General features: G+C 37.1%; 1 protein-coding gene and 1 long non-coding RNA gene across 4 annotated transcripts; both read right to left on the reverse strand.

Moving 5' to 3' along the window:
* Positions 1-391: 391 nt before the first annotated feature.
* Positions 392-10,702, reverse strand: LOC136856506 (uncharacterized). Of its 3 annotated transcripts, none has more exons than XM_067134365.1 (2): positions 9,072-9,531; positions 392-788 (listed from the first exon to the last, which is right to left on the reverse strand). In XM_067134365.1, the coding sequence occupies exons 1-2, from the start codon at positions 9,154-9,156 to the stop codon at positions 568-570; spliced, it is 306 nt and encodes a 101-aa protein (XP_066990466.1). In that variant the 5' UTR covers positions 9,157-9,531; the 3' UTR covers positions 392-567. The 3 variants fall into 3 exon arrangements, 2 of the variants coding, with proteins under 2 accessions (XP_066990466.1, XP_066990464.1); XM_067134363.1 differs by lacking the exon at positions 9,072-9,531 and adding an exon at positions 1,136-1,345; XR_010858368.1 differs by lacking the exon at positions 392-788 and adding an exon at positions 8,338-8,736 and having other exon boundaries at positions 9,072-10,702.
* A 7,448-nt stretch (positions 10,703-18,150) lies between these two features.
* On the reverse strand, positions 18,151-19,716 carry LOC136825023 (uncharacterized). Its single transcript, XR_010849213.1, has 2 exons — positions 19,372-19,716; positions 18,151-18,726 (listed from the first exon to the last, which is right to left on the reverse strand). It is a non-coding gene; the product is annotated as an uncharacterized lncRNA (long non-coding RNA).
* Positions 19,717-21,054: the final 1,338 nt, after the last annotated feature.

Consider the following 21,054-nt stretch of genomic DNA (forward strand, 5'->3'; position numbering starts at 1 on the left):
CTTACAATTCCACAGCGCTCGAACAACATTCGAATCCTCGTTCTCAAATAAATCTCTTGTGTACGGGCTTGTAAAGGGTTTATGAAGAGCTCCCAAGCCGACAGCGGGAACTACCTGTGTTTTACTTCATATAATTTCTAATGGAATCTACTTTAGTCTCTGTATCAAGGTCTGAAGATCATTCGGCATTTGACAGCAAAAGAGTATTTTGGAAACTATCAAATACCCTTGATCTTTGCAGGAAGATGTGCTCCTGAATATTTCCGGTTTATGGACTGTCATGCATAGTACTCCATATCTTCGTTTTTTTCTAACGAATCCCATGTTTTGGACCAGAATTCTCTGAGAAAACGTTAAAAATGTAGAGATACCTGAAGTAAATGAAATAGCGTTTTTAATACTTTTATATTTTATTTTCTATAAAATACCAGATGATGATGAATATAAATTATATAAATGGAACATGAAATAAGTTACACAGTATGAGTCATCTATACTCAGTGTGTAAAGTATAAAGGACAATTAAATAAGGAAATGAGAAAAAGAAAGAAAGGCCTATTCATTTTCTCAAGGTCGACGGCAGATGAAGTAGGTTACGAAATCGCTGTCAATTGTATTATGCTGCGTGTGAGATTTCTTGTTCATCTTTTTGCCTTTGTTGTTGTCATGATGAGTCGTTGTTTCGTCCGTGCAGCAGCTGCGTTGACTGGTGAAGCTGTTGTTTCCGCTTCTGTCACTCCGGAAGCTTCGGTCGCTCTCTGAGGAACAGGTGCGCTTCTTTGCTTCTTCTGTAAAGCGAATCAGAACAATTTTAATAATAATTATTAACTGAGTAGCAACTGAGGCATAAAAATGCTTCTAAAACCTAATTTCATTGTAAAGGCAGCCCGTATTGTTACATAAGAAATAAGTTCAAGAGAATGAATCGATTTAAGAAATATGGAATATGGAACTTTTTTTATTTTTAATACCACAGTTACATCCAATAAGCTATTTTAAAAAAATCTATGCGATTAAATGAAAATTTGACAGACGGACATAATGCTATGTTGGAATACAAATTCATCATATTTCTTTAGAGAACTGCAAACAGTGGGACAAAAGAATGTAAATATAAAATGAGTTTTAAACTTACCATGTGCAAAATGATGCTTTGCTTGATCGTGGGCATTGTGCCCTCTTGGATATGCCATGCTGGATAAAGACAATTCCTGAATCATTGTGAAGAGGCTGGAGGCTTTTGAGTCAGGCCGAACAACTTATCTCTTCCCTGTGACTGTTTCTGTTAGAGCTCCGGGTAAGCAGAGACTGCTTCTCTGTCCAGAGTGTTCAGGTGTGTTATGAGGAAGACGGGTGTGAGGCGTCTATATACCCCAGTAGACTCCCATGTTATCAGCTACGATCTCTTCGCCACACACGAAGACGTCACAGGCTGCTGGGTTATCTACTAGATAAAGTCATTTGAAACACTCTTCCCAGAGCGAGACTAAATAGATTCGTTGCTAACGCTTCAATGGAGACTGATGCACCAATATGAGAGTCATCTGCTGTTGCTGTTTATGTTATGATCGATTTATCAGCTCAATATTCGATACACTGATGACAAAAATTACTACGAGAACATAGATTAGTTTGTTTGGTTTTCCACGACCGTCGTCACTCGCACGCTTCGTAAATTACTGTGGTTACATTTGCCAATGAAAGTATAAATAACTGACAAAAAATCCTGCCCATATGTTGGTGATTATACACTTGGGTAGATGTGTTGTGATTGTATTAACGGAAGTTGGCGCAACATCAAATGTCATTGGTGAGCGCGCTTAGCTTTAAGTGCCTGTCATTAGTTTGCTATGCTAATTTATTGATTAAAAAACGTTACGATTGTTAGTTGACTCTTCATCATACAATTGACTTAAAGAAAGCATCTTATGGTAAATTGTAAAGTTCTCTAAAGAAGCATTTTATAAAAATAATTGGCTCTGAGGTAGGATCTTTAGGCAAGTCAATTTTGTTCTTTAAAGGAGAATCTAACGAAAATAATAGGCTCCACTGAAGCATCGTATGGTAAATAATAATGGACTTCAAGAAAGCATCTCGCGCATATACCGGACTTCAAAAGAAGCATCATTGAAAACAATGGACTTCAGATAAGCTTATTTTGAAATAATGGATTTTCATGTTAATAACATTGAACTGGCGTACTCATAAGTTCAGCAATGGACGAAATGAACAAACATATCATCTATCCTGTACACATCAAGAGAGACGAATTAGTGATGAAAATAATAAAAATATAGAATTTAGGTCAAAGGCCAAGCTCAGGGACCTATGAGGTCATTCAGCACTGAAAAGGAAATTGAGAGGAAAAACGATTGAAAGGTGTAACGGGAAGAAAACCCCTTCGTTACACTATGAATCAATTGTTACAAGAGGGTGGAGAGTAAGATGGAAGAAAGAGAATATAAAAGGAGGTATAGTAAAAGGGGCCGAGGGGACGCAGCAAAGAACCTTAAGTTAATGCTTACAGTGCATCGCATGTGGTGCACTGACGGCAGTACCTCCCTACGGAAAGTGATGAAGACAATATTACACGAAATGTCCAGATGAAACCCGGAAACGAATCGGGGACTTTGACGTCTTGGTAAACCTTTCTTCCTTCAAGAGGCAGAAGGGTCTATAACCTCCTTCAAGGTTAAACTCTGTTTTTCTTCTCTCCTTTTCCTTCTTCCTGTTTCCTTCATGTCTGGGCCAGAAAAGTGCACTGGGTTGTTTATCCATTGACCTTCTACATAAAAATTTTCACCCAAATATTGGTCTTGATTGAAATAAATTTTGTCCCTGAGACCCCACAAGGCAGAAGTCTGAGACCAAAGTGGTTCGAATTATGACATTAGTAGTAGATAAGAGTTTTTAAGCTGATAAAATCTCTTGGAAACATTGTATGGGTCTTGGTCTTGGGTCATTCGGTGAGTGATAAAAAGAAGCGGAGGTAAGCCCCACACACAGCATTATCAGTGACTTTGACGTAACGTCTAGTAATCCACAAAGGAACATGTGAAACTGAGTGACTGAATTGTACCTTCAACTGACCTACTAAAGCTATAGTTATGAACGCCTAAAATGCCTAACTAGTAATAAATGATTTTTTGAACGTAAAACTTAATTTTCTGACAGAAAGGACTTCACAGAATGGTCATTCAGTTTATGTATATATTTAAACACTTTCACCCCTTACGTACAAAAATGATGTAAAAACTAGTAAACATATGTAAAAGTAAACAATATACTGCTGGTTACATCTTACAAAGAAAGTCAGGTTCCTAGCATTTGAAAACTAATTTGTAAGAATACAAATAAAGAAATCAGGACAAATCAATTTTAAATAGCAAATTCCAAAAAAAAAAAGGTATCAACTGCTGGGATACGCATACAGACTCTTGGATTCCATTCTCTGGTGCACGTTCTTCTCTACAAAGGTCCTCACATCTCTCAGCATTAATGAAATTCCACACAGATAAATTAGCTAACATCAAACTCAGCATGAGACCAAAGCACCAAAGTATTTCCTTTCGGATTTGGGTCATTCTTCGAAAGGCTCATAGCTGTACCCAAGGTAATTCTTTTCACTCCATTTTTATTAAAGGTAACGTGATTGGCGGAGCCAGCAGACGGGCAATCAAGGCAACGTTTAAAATGATCTTGAAATTATAAAAGAATATTGTTCGCACATTAATCTGAGGGAAATCTATTATATAATTTAATTCTCTATTTATTTCCCTGTGTGTCCATTATTTAAAGTATATCGTTTTGTTGATGACCTCATATTTGTAACTTTAACTTACAATGTAGTACCCAGCTTTTTTGACTGCCTGCCTTCGAATTGATTTATAATCAGTTCTGAATATTATAAACACAATATAAATAAATATTTATAGCTAATGATAGGTCAAAAGCAGAAACCCGTCAGTTCCATAAAATGAAAAGATGGAAACTAAGAGATGGATATTGGCATTGAAACATCCTACCTTTCATAATTTCTTTTTTGTTTTACGATTTCAAGGGTATCAGTTCAATTCCTACGTGCATTTGTGAATGCAACTGAATAAAAAACCTATTTACTGAGTAAAAAAAAAGTACAATTTCATGTTAAACTTATCTGTGTGATACACAAGCAAAAAAAAAAAAAAAAAAAAATCGGAAAAATCCTACAAGTTTACCTCAGGCACGACTGTCACCTGCATTTTCACCAGATTTTTCTTCAAATATTATTTGAGCCAACCACCTGGAAACTATTTCACCATCTGGCAACATTGATTCATAAACAAAATATTGTTCCCCTATCATAGGTGCAAATGGTTGTGATATCTGGCAGTTCAACCCGTGACGCCATATTTGTGATATCAAGGCTAGTTTGAAACACTCATGAGCAGGACTTTGTGAAAATGCCTCCCAGAAGCAAATTCCTGAGATGTATGCTAGTATTGCACCAGCCCCGGTTTTTTGCCATGCCCCTAGGTTAGATTAAGTTGGGTTAGGTTAAATTCAGCTAGTGTAATTTGGCTGTGGGAAACATAATGAGATTATTTTCAAGAAAATTCTATGGTTAGTTTTTTTAAGATGGCGTCCCGCTTTTAAAAGTCTCGGTACTCAGTTACATCTGGGAAAACGCCTCCCGGAAGACAATTTCGCGTAATTCAGTTCATTTTGAATGGTAAATGATCGAAATTCTCGAGCACGTTGTTAATCGTGCTGAAATCACTGCACGACAGGAAAAGGGTGATAAGAGAAACTTGGGTCAATGGTGATAACGCCACGTTGGTTGGTGTTATCTTCTTCAACAAGAAGTAGTAAACATGAGGAAATCTGACAGTAAAACACTGCTAGGAAAGACGAAGTGCTCCTGGAAAGCGCTGGATTGTTTTCTTAATTAAAAAAGACAACAAAGTTTAATAACATTGTATTTCCTTTTAAATCGGAGTGTGGATCACAGGATCCTATGACTGCCAGCAGGAATATCACATTAATGTTATTTTTGCACAACCAAAACGTATACTGATTAAAAAGATGATCTTCTTAATGGAGATATTGAGAAGGGACACAGCATTTTGTTTGAAAATTTTCAACATCGAATTAAAAAACGTGTTCCAAGATTTTTTGCTGACTGAATTTGCAAGTAAAACCTCACCAAAATTAACAAACGATGCCATGCTGGCCTCTTTGCTCTAAATGTCAATTACTTTGTACGAAAATCTATATCCAAAAGAAAAAAAAATGTATGGTCCAGCAAAGGTTTTGAAACATTTAACAAAACAAAAATCAACAGAATTTGGACTTTAAATCACAGGAAAAAACCAAAATATCGATGGAAAATCAGAAGAAAATAATTCGTATTTCTTGTTGTTTTGATTTCGAGAGCTTTATAATCTTTTCTGGATTTCTTTAATTACGTTGGTATTGTAACTAAGTTAATAAATTCTTCCATTATAGTGAGGATTAAAAATGTATATGTGGATGAGAGCATTCAAGAATGACAGTAGAGAATAACATTACAAGATTCTCTTTGGCTGCTTCTCTCCATACGTGATTTACGTCGTTAGTTCTCATAAGAAGATAAGAGTTCTCAACTGACTTTTTTTTCTGTAGGGAAGGCATGGTGACTTACTCTCTGATAAACCAACAGCTCTCCAAAGGAGATAAGATTACGTCACGAATAAGCGAGGTGTGAGCATTGTAATGTTTTGAGGAAGTTGAACAAAGCCGCTCTTTCAAAACATCTATTCAAGTTATTTATTTATTTTTCAGAGAGGAAAACGGTCTACCTAATCTTGGTCAAAGAAATTTCTGATAGGCTTTCCGCCACATTCCGAATAAATAATTTGTAGAATTTTTATTTGTTAGGTCTTGGAGATATGAAAAGAAACTAACGGAAGGCACAAGGGCATCGATGCTATATGATATCACTGCCTTGCATCAGAGAAATAAATTAAAAATATGAATGAACCTGCGCTTGTTCCGCATTTGTTTGACTCATTAACAAACAGACACATTTACACTTTTACCAAAATGAAGTTTATACTTGAGCGTGCACACACACACACACATACATACACACATAGCCACACACACATATATATAGTGTCATAAATTTTCGAGCAGAAAACAAAACAATTTCTGCATTAAATTTTCATGTCCACTTCTTGTCTAAACAATTTCCGAATTTGCATGGACAAGATAATCTTGCTTGAAAGGAAAATAAGCACTTAATTCCTTATACCATCCAGCTGTTTCTACGCTATAACTCCACCTCTTCAGTGGGACACTTGCATCTCATGAGAGGGAATAGAAAGGTTAGGCAATATTCGGTTGGAAATGTTGCTTATAACTAGGTCTCGAAATTTCATTGGCTGATTGGACATGTAAATAATAAAAAAAGATTGTTATTTTGTTGGGATTATGAAATTATGAACTCACAATTCTGCGTTTATTGTGGGTGTATTCAGATGGGTATTACTCGTTGTTGACAATATTTTTACTTTCACCAACACAGTCCCACGTTTACCGGTTTTCAGATCTGAAGCAGCCGTGGAAATATGTGGATTTCCTATAGGAAAATTGATTCATGGACCCCAAAATATAGTTGAAGATGTTAGGCTACAACAAGTGACCATTCATTGTCTTGGTTCCACCAGTCCTTGCATTGTCTCAAAAATGATAATGAAGCCACTTGTTGGCGCTGTTGACTAGAGAATTGTGCAACTTTTGTTTATATTTTCACTTGACTGTGTACAAGCATAAGGTCGCTTTTGCCGTTGTGCAGAAAGCAAAGCATATTCTACAGATGTCTTATTCAAAGATGAGCTTTTTCATGTAAAATCAATGGATTACCAGTCATCAGTTAACTACCTTTGTAAAGTTCTTGAAAGTTAATGCATCATGCCGCATAATTCATGCGTGGTGTCACACAGTAGTCTAGGTATGGTACTTTAGTGACAGTGTCCAGTGGCTTTATACCTGGAGTGACTAAAACATGAAATGTAAGTAATAATATAAAGTCTATATAGAGAACGTACTCGTAGAACCGAAAGGCCGTATTCTTCTTTCTATCTGATTGAGAGAACTGGGGACGTGAGGCTTACCTTGCCTTGTCTTCTGTCCTCTGTCTTCTGTTTCCTTGTCTGCCATCACCGTCAGACACCAGCAACTTTATAAGATCGCCCCCAGCTCTCGAAAATTCTGGTATGCACACTCTCACGCTTCATATAGTAGATATGGCGTAACTCGGCCAGCCTGCAAATATCTCAAACAATCAGATTATTCAAACCTCCAAGAAAATTATAATTAACACGATTTTCAACACAGATAACTAAAATTTCACTAACATAGTACTAAACAATTAAATGCTCAAAAACAAGCAATTGAAATTGTTAATGTGAGATTCCAGAATATTACACAAAACTAAACATTTTACGTTTCTCGAAACTGGAACAAAGAAACTACACAAAAAAAAAATAATCCATCTCATAATTTATACTTTGACGTGTGAGTTCCACTCGCAACAACTCAGCTTGAGTTATTTTTATCACTTTTAAAACCCATAATGCTTCATGAGCTTTCATTCATTAATATTAAGAATTTAATGTTTCACTAGCTGGAATAACGATGAAATGAGGTTGCCTACTAATATTCAAATGCAACAGAATATGATGATATTGATCAGTGCTTTTCCTTTGCAATTTCCAGGAATTAGCAGTTGATGGTATTACTTCAAATCAAGGCCTTTCTTAATCTTATTTCTTGTAATATGAGAGGGAAATAATTATATTATAAATACCCATCACTGAATGTGCTCAAGTCTTATTTCAGAAATGAGATCAACAGCCACATCCTATAAGATTGATCTAATTTCAGATTCGTGACTTATCAGTCTCTAGTTGGCACTTTCATTTCTTACAATTCCACAGCGCTCGAACAACATTCGAATCCTCGTTCTCAAATAAATCTCTTGTGTACGGGCTTGTAAAGGGTTTATGAAGAGCTCCCAAGCCGACAGCGGGAACTACCTGTGTTTTACTTCATATAATTTCTAATGGAATCTACTTTAGTCTCTGTATCAAGGTCTGAAGATCATTCGGCATTTGACAGCAAAAGAGTATTTTGGAAACTATCAAATACCCTTGATCTTAGCAGGAAGATGTGCTCCTGAATATTTCCGGTTTATGGACTGTCATGCATAGTACTCCATATCTTCGTTTTTTTCTAACGAATCCCATGTTTTGGACCAGAATTCTTTGAGAAAACGTTAAAAATGTAGAGATACCTGAAGTAAATGAAACAGCGTTTTTAATACTTTTATATTTTATTTTCTATAAAATATCAGATGATGATGGATATAAATTATATAAATGGAACATGAAATAAGTGAAATAGTATGAGTCATATATACTCAGTGCGTAAAGTATAACGGACAATTAAATAAGGAAATGAGAGAGAAAGAGAGAAAGGCCTTTTCATTTTCTCAAGGTCGACGGCAGATGAAGTATGTTACGAAATCGCTGTCAATTGTATTATGTTGCGTGTGAGATTTCTTGTTCATCTTTTTGCCTTTGTTGTTGTGATGATGAGCCGTTGTTTCGTCCGTGCAGCAGCTGCGTTGGCTGGTGAAGCTGTTGTTTCCGCTTCTGTCACTCCGGAAGCTTCGGTCGCTCTCTGAGGAACAGGTGCGCTTCTTTACTTCTTCTGTAAAGCGAATCAGAACAATTTTAATAATAATTATTAACTGAATAGCAACTGAGGTATAAAAATGCTTCTAAAACCTAATTTCATTGTAAAGGCAGCCCGTATTGTTACGTAAGAAATAGGGACAAGAGAATGAATCGATTTAAGAAATATGGATCTTTCTTATTTTATTACCACCGTTACATCAATAAGTTATTTAAAAAATCTATGAGATTAAATGAAGATTTGACAGACGGACATAATGCTATGTTGGAATACAAATTTATCATATTTCTTTAGAGAACTGCAAACAGTGGGACAAAAGAATGTAACTATAAAACGAGTTTTAGACTTACCTTGTACAAAATGATGCTTTGCTTGATCGTGGGCATTGTGCCCTCTTGGATATGCCATGCTGGATAAAGATAATTCCTGAATCATTGTGAAGAGGCTGGAGGCTTTTGAGTCAGGCCGAACAACTTTTCTCTTTCCTTGTGACTGTTTCTGTTAGAGCTCGAGGTAAGCTGAGACTGCTTCTCTTTCCCGAGTGTCTAGGTGTGTTAGGAGGAAGACGGGCGTGAGGCGTTTATATACCCCAGGAGACTCCCTGTTATCAGCTACGATTTCTTTGTCACACACGAAGATGACGTCACAGGCTGCCGGGTTATCTACTAGATAAAGTCACTTGAAACACCTTCTCCCGGAGCAAGACTAAATAAGGCCGTTGCTAAGCTTAAATGGAGACTGGTGCACGAATGCGAGAGTCCCCTGCTGTTGCTGTTTATGTTATGAAAAATTATCGGTCAGTATTCTATTAATTGATGAAAAAAAAATTACGGCCAGATTTTAGCTTAGTTTTTGTGGTTTTCTACGGCCATCATCAATCGAACGCTTCGTACATCAATGTGGTCACATTTGTGCAAATGAAAATAAACATTTGTAAAAAAAAAAAAAAAAAATCCAGTCGTGATAACAAAGATCTTTTGTTATGATACATATATCAGTAGATGTGTTGTGATTGCATCACCGGGAGTTGACGTAACATCAAATTTCATTAGCGGGCGCGCCTAGCTTTAAGTATCTGTTATTAGTTTGCTAAGCTAATTTATTGATGAAAAAACTCACAATTGTTAAATAACTCTCCATCAAACGATTTACCTCAGGGACACGTCATAATGTAAATTTTAATGCATTTAGAGATGCATCATGTAAAAATAATTTATTTCAAGGTAGCATCTCTAAGTAAGTAAATAATGGACTAAAGAAGAATGTAATGAAATAACATTCTTCAAGGAATAATGAACTTCAAGAAAGCATCTTGTGAAAATACTGGACTTCAAAGATGTATCCAGTGAAAATAATGGACTTGAAGTAAGTCTGTTACTGGGATAATGGATTTCGGGCGGCATCTCAAGGTTAACAGCCTAGCACTGACGTACTCAGAAGCATCTTTTCAGTAATGGACGATATGAACAAATACATCTTCATCTATCTCAAACACATCAAGAGAGATGAAGTAGCCTAATGTTGAAGGTAATGTTACACGGAATGGCAAGATGGAACTCGGAAGCGAATCGGGAACTTTAGAATATTGGTGAACCTTCTTCCTCCAAGAGGGACAGTAGATAGGCCTACAACATTCTTCAGTGTTAAGCTCCAGTTTTCTTCTCTCCTTTTTCCTTCTTGTTTTCTTTGGGTCTGGTCTAGAAAAGGGAATTGGTTTGTTTATACGACTGGCTTTCTACATAATATTTTCCACCCTCGACATCGAAGAAATTTTGTTCCAGAGATCCCACAAGGCGGAAGTCTGAGACCAAAGTGGTTCGAATTATGACATTAGTAGTAGATAAGAGTTTTTCAGTTGATAAAAACTCTTGGAAACTTTGTATGGGTCATGGAGGACCGGCTCCAGCATGGCTATGTCATACGGTGAGTGATAAAACGAAGCGGAGGTAGCCCCCACCCATAGTATTATCAGTGATTTTGACGTAACGCATCGTAATCCGCAAAGGAACATGTGAAACTAAGTGACTGAATTGTACTCTCAAGGTGACCTACTAAAACTATGGTCATGAACACCGAAAATGCCAAACTAGTAATAAATAATTATCTGAATGTAAAACGTAAATTTCTGACAGAAAGGATTTCACTGAATAGTCATTCAGTTTTATATACATTTAAATGCACTCACCTCTTAATTCCCCCAAAAAACATATGTAAAAAACAAGTAAACATTTGTAAACGTAGATAATATACTGTAGGTTACATCTTTCAAAGAAAACCAGATCAGTAACATTTGAAAATTAATTGGTGTGAATACAATTAAATCAATCAGGACAAATTAATGTTAACTAACTAGCATTAACAAAAAAGGTATCCTCTGTGCAGATATGCACAGGCTCTTGGATTCCACTCTCTGTTGCAAGCTCCTCTCTGCAAAGGTCCTCGCATCTCTCCAGTAAGTATCAATAAAATTCTATCAAAGGTAAATTAACAAGCATCAAAACTATTTGAGACCAAAGCACTTAAGTACTTCCCTGCCTTAGGCCAATCCTCGAAAGACCCATACCTGTACGAAAGTTAATCCTTTTCACTTCATATTTTATCAAAGGTAGCATGATTGGCAGAGGCAGGAGACGGGCAGTTAAGCCAACTTTTAAATGATCTTGCAATTGTTAATGAATATTGTTCACATTAGATTAATCTGGAGGAAATGTGGGTCTATTATGTCCTTTAATTCTTTATTTCCCTGCACGATTGTTTTCCTTGATAAGGTAGTTATATTCTGACTATTTGTAAATACGGTATAATAAAATTTACAAATGATGATAGATTAAAAATAAAAATCCAGGAAGTTACATGGGACTAAAAATGCTGAAATGGAGAGTCTGGTATTGTTTTGGTACATCCTACAATCCCAAATTTGTTTACGATTTCCGAGAAGAACCCCATCAGTAGAAACTCCCATATGCATTTATAAAAGCAATTGAACAAAGAAAGCGTTTTTAAAAAATAAAGAAAACTACAATTTCAGGCTAGACTTAATTGTATGATACAAAAGCCACTTACAAAAAATCGGAAAATCCTACGCGTTTACCTACGTCGCGACTGGTCATCTGCATTTTCACCAGATTTTCTCAGATATTGTTTGATCCAACCACCTGGTAACTATTTCACCATCTGGCAACGCAAGTACATAAACAAAATATCACCGTCTTCGTCCCACAGATGCAGATGTCACGCATATGAACGAAAACTTGGGAAACGCCTCGAGGTAAACATTTTCACGTAATTCAATGTTATCTTGAACGGTAAAATGATCAAGACTCCAGAACACGTTGTCAATCGTGCTGGAACCTCTGCGACAGAAACTTGGGTGTGATAACGCCACGTTGGTCACTAGCGTTATCTTCTTCACTATCTTCAGGTTCTAAGTAGTAAACATGAGGAAATGTAACAGCAAAGACCTGCTAGGAAACACGTAGCAGCCCAGGAGTATGATACTAATCTCCAGATATAAACAATCGAGTTTTCTGTACAGCGTATAATGCTGTATGAAACTTTCAGCAGGTCCCTTGAAACTCAGCCACGGTCCAGCGGTGGCCTCAGCCACGACCCATGAAAGTCTTAGCCCATGAAACTCAGCCACGGTCCGGTGGTGGCCTGTGTTGTTGGTACCTATAGCGATGGCAGAAGTACGATTATGGCTAACTTTAACCTTGAATAAAATAAAAACTACTGAGGCTAGAGGGCTGCAATTTGGTATGTTTGATGATTTGAGGGTGAATGATCAACATACCAGTTCGCAGCCCTCTAGTCTCAGTAGTTTTTAAGATCGAGGGCTGGCAGAAAAAGTTCGAACGGACAGACAAAGCCGTCACGATAGTTTTATTTTACAGAACACTAAAAGCAAAAACAAAGTCAGATAACGTTGCCTTCCCTTTGAATTAGGAGCGTGGATCACACGATCTCATGACTGGAAGCATGTTTCATGATGGTTGTTTTAGCACAACATAATACGTGTATCATTAACGACAGGGTGACCTTTCAAAGGCTGATATAAAGAGGTGATGCTAGCAATATTAGGTAACATTTTAAACTGTTATCTAATGTTGCTGACGAAGTTTTACAAAATTAAAATTCTATTAGTTGTTTTCAAATATCATATTTTTAGGATTAAATTGTTAAAAATAAAGACGAATTTAAGGTCGGATTATTATTACCTTTGAGAATATCCCATACTCTTTTTGTAAACCTTTCTCTCTTAATTTTACATCCATTTTATTCTCTAATTTAGGTGTCCAGCGAATGAGATATGGCGTCCTTCCAGTGCGTAATTTCCGAAAATTGCAGCCTTCATGACAGTTTTGGAAAACGTAGCTTTGTTTATCGTTGTGGAAGGCTATGTGTAATTAGTTGGTAATTATATTGCTGCTACTACGGTTCATTCAGACATTACTCCTCATGGTGTGTGCACAACTTTTTCCGTCTAACCCGTCAGTCCTCTTCACACCACAGTCCTCTAGGACTAATTGTCTCCAGAGAATTCGGTCGTGTGCACATTCTTCCCTGTCATTTCTGCTGCATGATGAATGGATCACACTTTTTCACACAGGAGGTGAAAAAAATTATCTGTTTATCTGTTTAAGATAAAGAGTTGCTTTACGAATTGAGTGAGATAAACCTTATCGCTTGAAGAACGGCAAATGACGTCACAAAGATGCATCAGATACAGACAGTTGTCATCAGAAGATATCCCCCTTTGGCAACGTCCAACGACATTGTCTGCTCAAGAGGACACCAGCTTCTTCCCACCTGATTCTACTGGAGAAATCTAGAAAGTGAGGTACCGCAGTCCTTATCGAGATTATCATTTCTACAGCAACATCAGCACTAGCAATTAGAATAATCAAATCAACAGGAATACACAGCCTTGATTTTTTCATAAATACTTTTTTACAAGATAATTATAATACAAATAATTTTTTCTAGTTTTCTATTAATTCCTTTCTCTTAGAGGGAAATGTCACTTGATAATTGGCCTACATTCACTTTAACAAAGGAACGGTATAAACACATTCGGGAATCTTCGTTTTACTAATCGAAGTATACACACACACACACACACACACACACACACACACACACACACATATATATATATATATATATATATATATATATACAAATCCGTATAATAGCACAGGAAATATAAAATATGGCAGTTAACGCTTCGCTGGAGTTCAACATAGCATGGTCTCAACGAAAACCTGTTTGTTGAGATTAAGTTAAGCTGGCCTCCTGCCAACGCGGTCTCTTGCTCATAAGAGCAGCCCGCAAGAGCAACAGTCATTTTAGGCTATATGAAAGTGATAACGATGGTCGTGATTGAAATGAAAAACTCAACAGGGGAAGATGAAACTCCTTTAAACCCTAAGGTGGGTCTTAGTTGGAGAAAAAGAAAGATAGCAGGATCCTGGCGATTCGTAAATAGCCAGGAAGGGAACAGACAATTTTATTTTTACCGTATAAGAAAAGAAAGTCAGATATTCAGCAACGTCTACGGAGATATCATACCGCTTTTTAATCATACGTTCTTTTCCTTTTTTAACGATGGTACAACGCATCGATCGTTCAGCTGTTGAGAATGTATAAACATGCTTTGTTTGTTTACCATCCTTCAGCAAGGCGATAAAGCTGAAGTAGTAACAGCTAGTAACAGCTGACGCGGAAGAAAAAGCGATAGATGAAAGATGCGGCCGTTAGACGTTTCGCGGTCGAACAGGTAAAAGAACAACTATTACGTAAGGGCTGTTCACCGAGAGCCGGCGAGGGTGGAGCTAAAAAGGTGTAGCTCATTATAAGAAGATTGCTGATATGAAATTTTGCCACTCTGAAACGTAACGTTGAGGGAGGGACTTTCTTTTCAAAAGGAACCACTCCCCGCCTACGAAACCCGCCACAGTAACAACCACATCCCACGATAATAACACAACCGACCATGACCACACGACGAGACGCCGTAAAAAATCAGATCTACAGATTACCCCTCTCCACACCCATCCTTGTCAGGAGGTCTTCGAGATTAAGTCAAAGGAGCATCGATCTTCGTAATCAGATACCTTGTTGACGTGAGAGAAGCTGTGACAGCAAATCGACGACAAGCACCAGCAAAATCACACCCTTGGCCTTTAAACAACTTACACGACGGCCACCTCCGCATAAATGCGACCAGATACTGCTCTGTAATCCAGTAGTATATCTTCGATTTTCGTTACGACCACACTGTGTTGAACTGCACCAAAACATTTCCGTGGCTTTTATTAGTAATTATATATTTAATAACTTAAAAGAAGACGTTCCCGAGTATGCATATACCCTCTTGAAGGCCGGTGAAAAGAAAAAGAGCCAGTCTGTGCGCAAGTAGACGCGTGGCTCATCTGTTTAGTGACGCCACGCTTACTGGTTTACCTCCGCTGGGGTCAGGTAACATTCCTCAAACATTGCAAGTAACTGTGTATGGCATGGTCACCTTAATCGTCACGAAACAACGGAAGACTCAGATGGCAATGGTTGCTGATTTCCGAAAGGAAAAAGTATCGAGACCAGACTTAAAATCTTGTTACTGGAAAGGGACATCAAGGTAGCAAGTGAAAAGTAAACGCCAACACAAAGTTAACTGAAATGCCCTCAAGAATTAATCTGTGCTACCAAAGGAAACAAACTGCATTGCAGAGAACTGGACTTAGAAACCTGCTTAACAAAGCAGTTTTTTTAGAACATGGATATTAAATTGCAGAAGATGAATCCGGCGAAAGATTAGTTGTTTCAGTTCCAAAGAAAGTAACAGGAAAAAGTTAAGTATACCTTAGTTTTACCAGACCACTGAGCTGATTAACAGCTCTCCTAGGGCTGGCCCGAAGGATTAGACTTATTTTACGTGGCTAAGAACCAATTGGTTACTTAGCAACGGGACCTACAGCTTATTGTGGAATCCGAAACCAGGTTGAGAACGTTGTTGAGTCAAGAAGCTCTTAGGTGCACTAGGCCTACATTCCTAGGAAAATTTCCTTCAAACTTCCTTTCTTGAAGCAAAGCCAATTCCACGGAGCCACAAACAAATAATTAGACTGCAGCTGTATATAACAGTCGACTACTATAGTAAGCACCCCCAGAAGAGTGTTACTTGCCACAAGAGAACTTTTAAATTCAGCACATGGTGAAACTCTCTGAGAAGGAACATCTGCTGTTTAACTGACCGCTTCTGTATCGGTCTTGACTCCCTTTGGTGAAATGAATATAGGACAAATATTACTTGACTTTCCCAGCAGAGAAAGGAATTATATGAATGATAGGAACAGTTTATTACTGATTACTCTCCGCTGATGCAACTATAATTTTTGATGAAACGTACATATAAGAGGCTCTCCTTCCTAACAATAATATAGAAATAATAATGGCTTGCCCTCTTATTTAATTCAATAAATACTTTTTAGCAACATTAATTTTAATATAATAAGTGGTGTTCATGATGTTTTTTCATGAATGCTTTTTACCAATAACAACAATAATTCTAATCAATACCACAGTAATATATCACAGTACTTCAGTGTCTATAAAAAGTATCAGCAATAATTATTGTGTTAATGACAGTAATCAAGCTCCCCTGTGGTTAATTGTTCATAAATGCTTAAATAAACCATGAAGGAGCGTCGGCTTCTGCCGTGAATTTCATGATGAAAAATGAGAAAATCTTAACAAAAGTAAGAATAATTCTAGTTGTAATTCAAAAGGAATTCATTATTTTCATTACTGTTCATTTTTACCAGTGAAAACCCAAGTTTCTACTTATGCACGTCTACATATACAAATCTGAACCCTTTACAAAACAATTAAAACGACTGTCATATTTCTATTCAATTTATTACCATTATTGAATCCGTCCCATAATATTTAAATAAGTAAATATGAATGAAATGTAATCGACAATTACGTATGCAGATATAACTGAAATTGTCCATTAGATGAAAAAATCACAGATACTTTAAGGATATAAGGGAAGTATCCTCTCCTGGACTTGACGCCACAGGACAGAGAGAAGTTACCTTATATTGCAGAAACCTCTAGATTACCAACAGTCAAAGTTTGCAACTTGTATGCTTGCCTTAATAGAGCAGCTGCGCTCCCTTGTGGAAGCTATTTCGTCACGAGCAAAGGATTTCTTTCCGAAAAAAGGCTTAGTGATGGACGCATCAGGGTTAATTTCCTTAGACGCGACGGCGACAGCGACCAACGATTGACGACGTCTGTGGTATCGGAGATAATGAGACGTGGTCGTTGGACCCTTGGCTTATCTCGCCCCTGAAGAAGGGTGGTTCCACCTAAAGTGGCAGCTACAGGCAGCAATAGCTCTTGCCAAGGGGTGCTGTCAAAGGCCTCAGCAGGATCCACCTTAATACGGCTGGTTAGACGGCACAGCTCAATGTAGGCATATAAGTGGGAAGCCATATCTGATCTGCATTGGTATGGCAGTATGGAAGATATAGTTATTCATCAATAAGCTTAATTCTTCAGTTAACTGGAAATTCTTCTAGGAAATGCACCATTCCTCTTTTAAAATTGGTGCTGTAGTTTTAAGTACAAAAGACAAAAATATCAAAAATCTAAAGCAGTTAACTTATGAATGCTACAACGAATATTGTCTTGTTTAATATGAAGTCACCATTGCTAGTGGAAAGTGCTGAAAACAAAATAGCCTGATAATCTGGCGTCAAAGCTTTTATAAATTCGGACAATGGCTCTGTCTTGTTTTTCCTATAAGGCCTTTCCTGTTGACTGACAAAGCGAAGGAGGGAAGCAGGCGGGACATTTTGTCCAAAAGAGAACTTTTGTCATCGAAGTTCACTCGACCTCACACGGAGATTGCGTCAAAATCTTTCTGATTATCTCACAGCTGATAACGACTGATTAAAACACTTCTTCGTGGGGGAAGGCGTAATCTAGCTCGCGTCAACGAAGTGATGGTTTGTTTAGATTTTTTTCTTAGTAATGTTCTTCTTTGTCTTCTTTAAGTGAGGTAGGAGTTTGCTTATTCTCTGAAACAGCGATTCCAGATGAAATACTTGAGATCTCCCGTTTCCAGAAATTAACCTTGAAAATGTTTTGTGGCCGATTTATAATTAATTTTTTCCTGAGTTCCTGCTTTTATTGATTTTCGATTTTCTCAGAAGTCTTTCAAAAAATAAATAGCTTTACCTTCACACACAATATTATTTCCAGTAGTGTTCGAAATAATTATAAGTTTTCCTTGCCCATGGCCCTGTTTAATTTCTTTTCTCATCTCTTCATTTATATCTTGTGGTTATATAGCCAAATATATTAAAAAAATATTCTAATTGATTATATCTATCCGTACAAGGAATGAGAAATCTATAGGAAAATTTTATTTTATTTGTTAAGAAATAAATTAAATAAATCACATTACAAATGTTAACACGACGAACATGATATGATTCGGAAGTAAATATGAGTGACTAGGACAATTATTCATGAATCATAATATTGGTGTAATGATGAGATTAAAATGGCTTCGAGTTCATAGAGAGAGAGAGAGAGAGAGAGAGAGAGAGAGAGAGAGAGAGAGAGAGAGAGACTAACATACTGCATGAAAAAGGTGTTATTTTTGTAATCAGTCGGAAATTTCATCGTTTTGCTATCTCTCGTAAATAATCTACATGCCTCCTTGTTCTGTTTCTCTTCTAATGTTTGTCAAAAGATCCTCTTGCCCATTTCCCCCTTCCCTTCGAAGATTTTTCGTTTCAACAATCATTTTCTTTCTCTTCTGTAATGCATCTCACAGCATCTGTTTTCTTCTCCTCTCTCTTCTGATGTGAGAATGAATCACTTCATCAGCAGCGTATAGGCGATGGCAGATGACGCGAAAGAAGTCGCTCCTGTCTTGGCGGATGTTGTGGACGATGCTTGAGAACCAGAGGAGATTTTCCGTTTTGTCTGAAAGGGATTTATGATAGATGTCGAATTGTGTTAACTGGAATAAATGGTCAGGGGTATTATGCCAATATTTATTAGCAACCAGAGGAGATTTTCCGTTTTGTCTGAAAGGGATTTATGACAGATATCGAATTGTATTAACTGGAATAAATGGTCAGGGGTATTATGCCAATATTTATTAGCAACCAGGAGATTTTCCGTTTTGTCTGAACTGAAATTTAAGATATCGAATTGTGTTAACTGGAATAAATTATTCAATGGAAAGAGAGATTCATTTTTGTCTGAAAGAGTTATTTATACGGAGATATTGTTAATGGAATAAATGGTGATTATATTTATTAGCAACTGAAATTTAGTTTAATTATTTTGGAAATCTATTTATTTTTCTAAAAAAGTTACTTAAACTAGATGTTCCTATTAGCTGACTAATACTTCAGTAATGAAGTTATAATAATTCTTCTTGTATACCTACCAAGATTTCATAATAAAAAACTAAATCTGGTAAATGAAATTCTAGCAAAGCACATTTCATTAGGTCAAACAATAATGATAGCTTCGAGAAATATGACAAACAGATTTAGTAAATAGTAGTACAAACACTGAAGATGGCATGACTATAAATAAATAAATGAACGATTGCCTTACCACAGAATTTGTGACGTTCTTGCTGATCTGGGATCGCTGAGTTTTGGAACTGCCAGTTCCAGAGACAGGTAACTCAAGTGTCATCTTGGAAATAGGGTGGAACGGATCACGTTTGTTTTTGCTTGAAAGAGATGTACCGTTTCAGTTCAGTAGCGCGGTCAAGACTTTGTTTCTGCAACAGCTCTCGTCTCAATTCAGTTTCACGTTCAAGGCTATAACATGCGATTCTTCTTCCAAATTCCAAGGTAGAAATCAGATAAGGGTTTGAGTGTATGATTTCCGCGATGAGGTACGTCAGAATGAGGAGGAAACGCGAGCCGCAAGTTTATATACCCAAGGATAAGCGTCAGTAATGCCTATAGACTACCCGGCGACAGAATTTACGAGGTTATCTTATTGTTAAGCTCTGACTTAATCTTCTCTCCGTGTTGTGAAGTGTGATCTGTTGTCAAGGGAGGGCGTTTAATTATCTTCGTTGCTTTCTTTTATCTATCTTTCTTTCTTTCTTGGGAAGAAATTTGATAAATCAAGCAGTTGCAGTCAAAACAATAAATTTGTATATTTCTAAAATAAAGCTAAAAATTAAAAGTGAAATTTGGTGCACACACATTTTTTTAAAAATGTATCATTTATGTCCCAAATAGAATATGTGGTTACTGAACAACTAGTTACTCACCAGGTAAGGGTCAAAACTTTGCCTGGTAATCAGTCTGTCTAAGGGCAATTAAATCCTGTCGGCAATTTCTATTGGAAATCACGTCTGAAGGTAAATTTGATAACCTGGTTTTGCATGATCTTAATCCGGCTTTTGATACGGTCGTGCATGAACAAATTTTACCTTATTCAAGATTCACTGCGATTATTTAAGCGACTGGTTTTTCAAATATAGTAGACAGCCATATAGTGAAGTTCAGGATGTTTGCGGATAACGCCTTAATTTCAATTCTCCATTAACGATGTTGAAGCTACATATGAGAATATGAACAATGTTCTTGTGGGTAATTAATGACAATAAAAATAAGACAGAATTTAAAGTGGAGGGGAAGAAAAATGAGTTAAGGAGCCTTGGTGGTGTACAGTCGATTATTATTAGCAAATCGTTTCAGATAGCTGATGAAGTTCGTGACTTAGCTATGCTACTGAACTGTAATTTGTCTCTGGGTGCTCAAATATATAATGCTGTAAGGGTCTCTGCAGCTAAGTATACCTTAGTTTTACCAGACCACTGAGCTGATTAAGAGCTCTCCTAGGGCTGAGCCCGAAGGATTAGACTTATTTTACGTGGCTAAGAACCAACTGGTTACTTAGCAACGGGACCTACAGCTTATTGTGGAATCCGAACCACATTATAGCGAGGAATGAATTTCTATCACCAGAAATAAATTCCTCTAAATTCATCAGCCGGCCGCGGGAATTGAACTCCGGCCCATCGAATGACAGTCTGAAGCTCAACCGAGTCGGCCAACAAAGGGCTGCAAATATCTGGGTGGGGGTTCTCTTAAAAGACGTGGGATTAATTGTGCCGTTAATAGAGTCAGCTGCTGCAACTCGATCTGTTATAGTTTAACAAAAAGAAAACTTAAGTTGCAAAATACACTAAACAGAGCTGCAAGACTAATAAAGGACTACCCTCATTTATATTGAGAATGCACTGGCTGCCTTTTATACCTAGAATTGCGCTTA

This window comes from Macrobrachium rosenbergii, chromosome 36, assembly GCF_040412425.1.
Source record: "Macrobrachium rosenbergii isolate ZJJX-2024 chromosome 36, ASM4041242v1, whole genome shotgun sequence".
In the NCBI taxonomy this organism is placed as follows: domain Eukaryota; kingdom Metazoa; phylum Arthropoda; class Malacostraca; order Decapoda; family Palaemonidae; genus Macrobrachium; species Macrobrachium rosenbergii.

What these genes read in the sequence shown, in the direction of transcription:
- LOC136856506 (XM_067134365.1), bottom strand. Translation starts at nt 9,156, where the DNA reads ATGATTCAGGAATTATCTTTATCCAGCATGGCATATCCAAGAGGGCAC. An exon ending in AAAGCATCATTTTGTACAAG is followed by an intron (nt 789 to 9,071) that starts GTAAGTCTAAAA and finishes TTCGCTTTACAG; the next exon opens with AAGAAGCAAAGAAGCGCACC.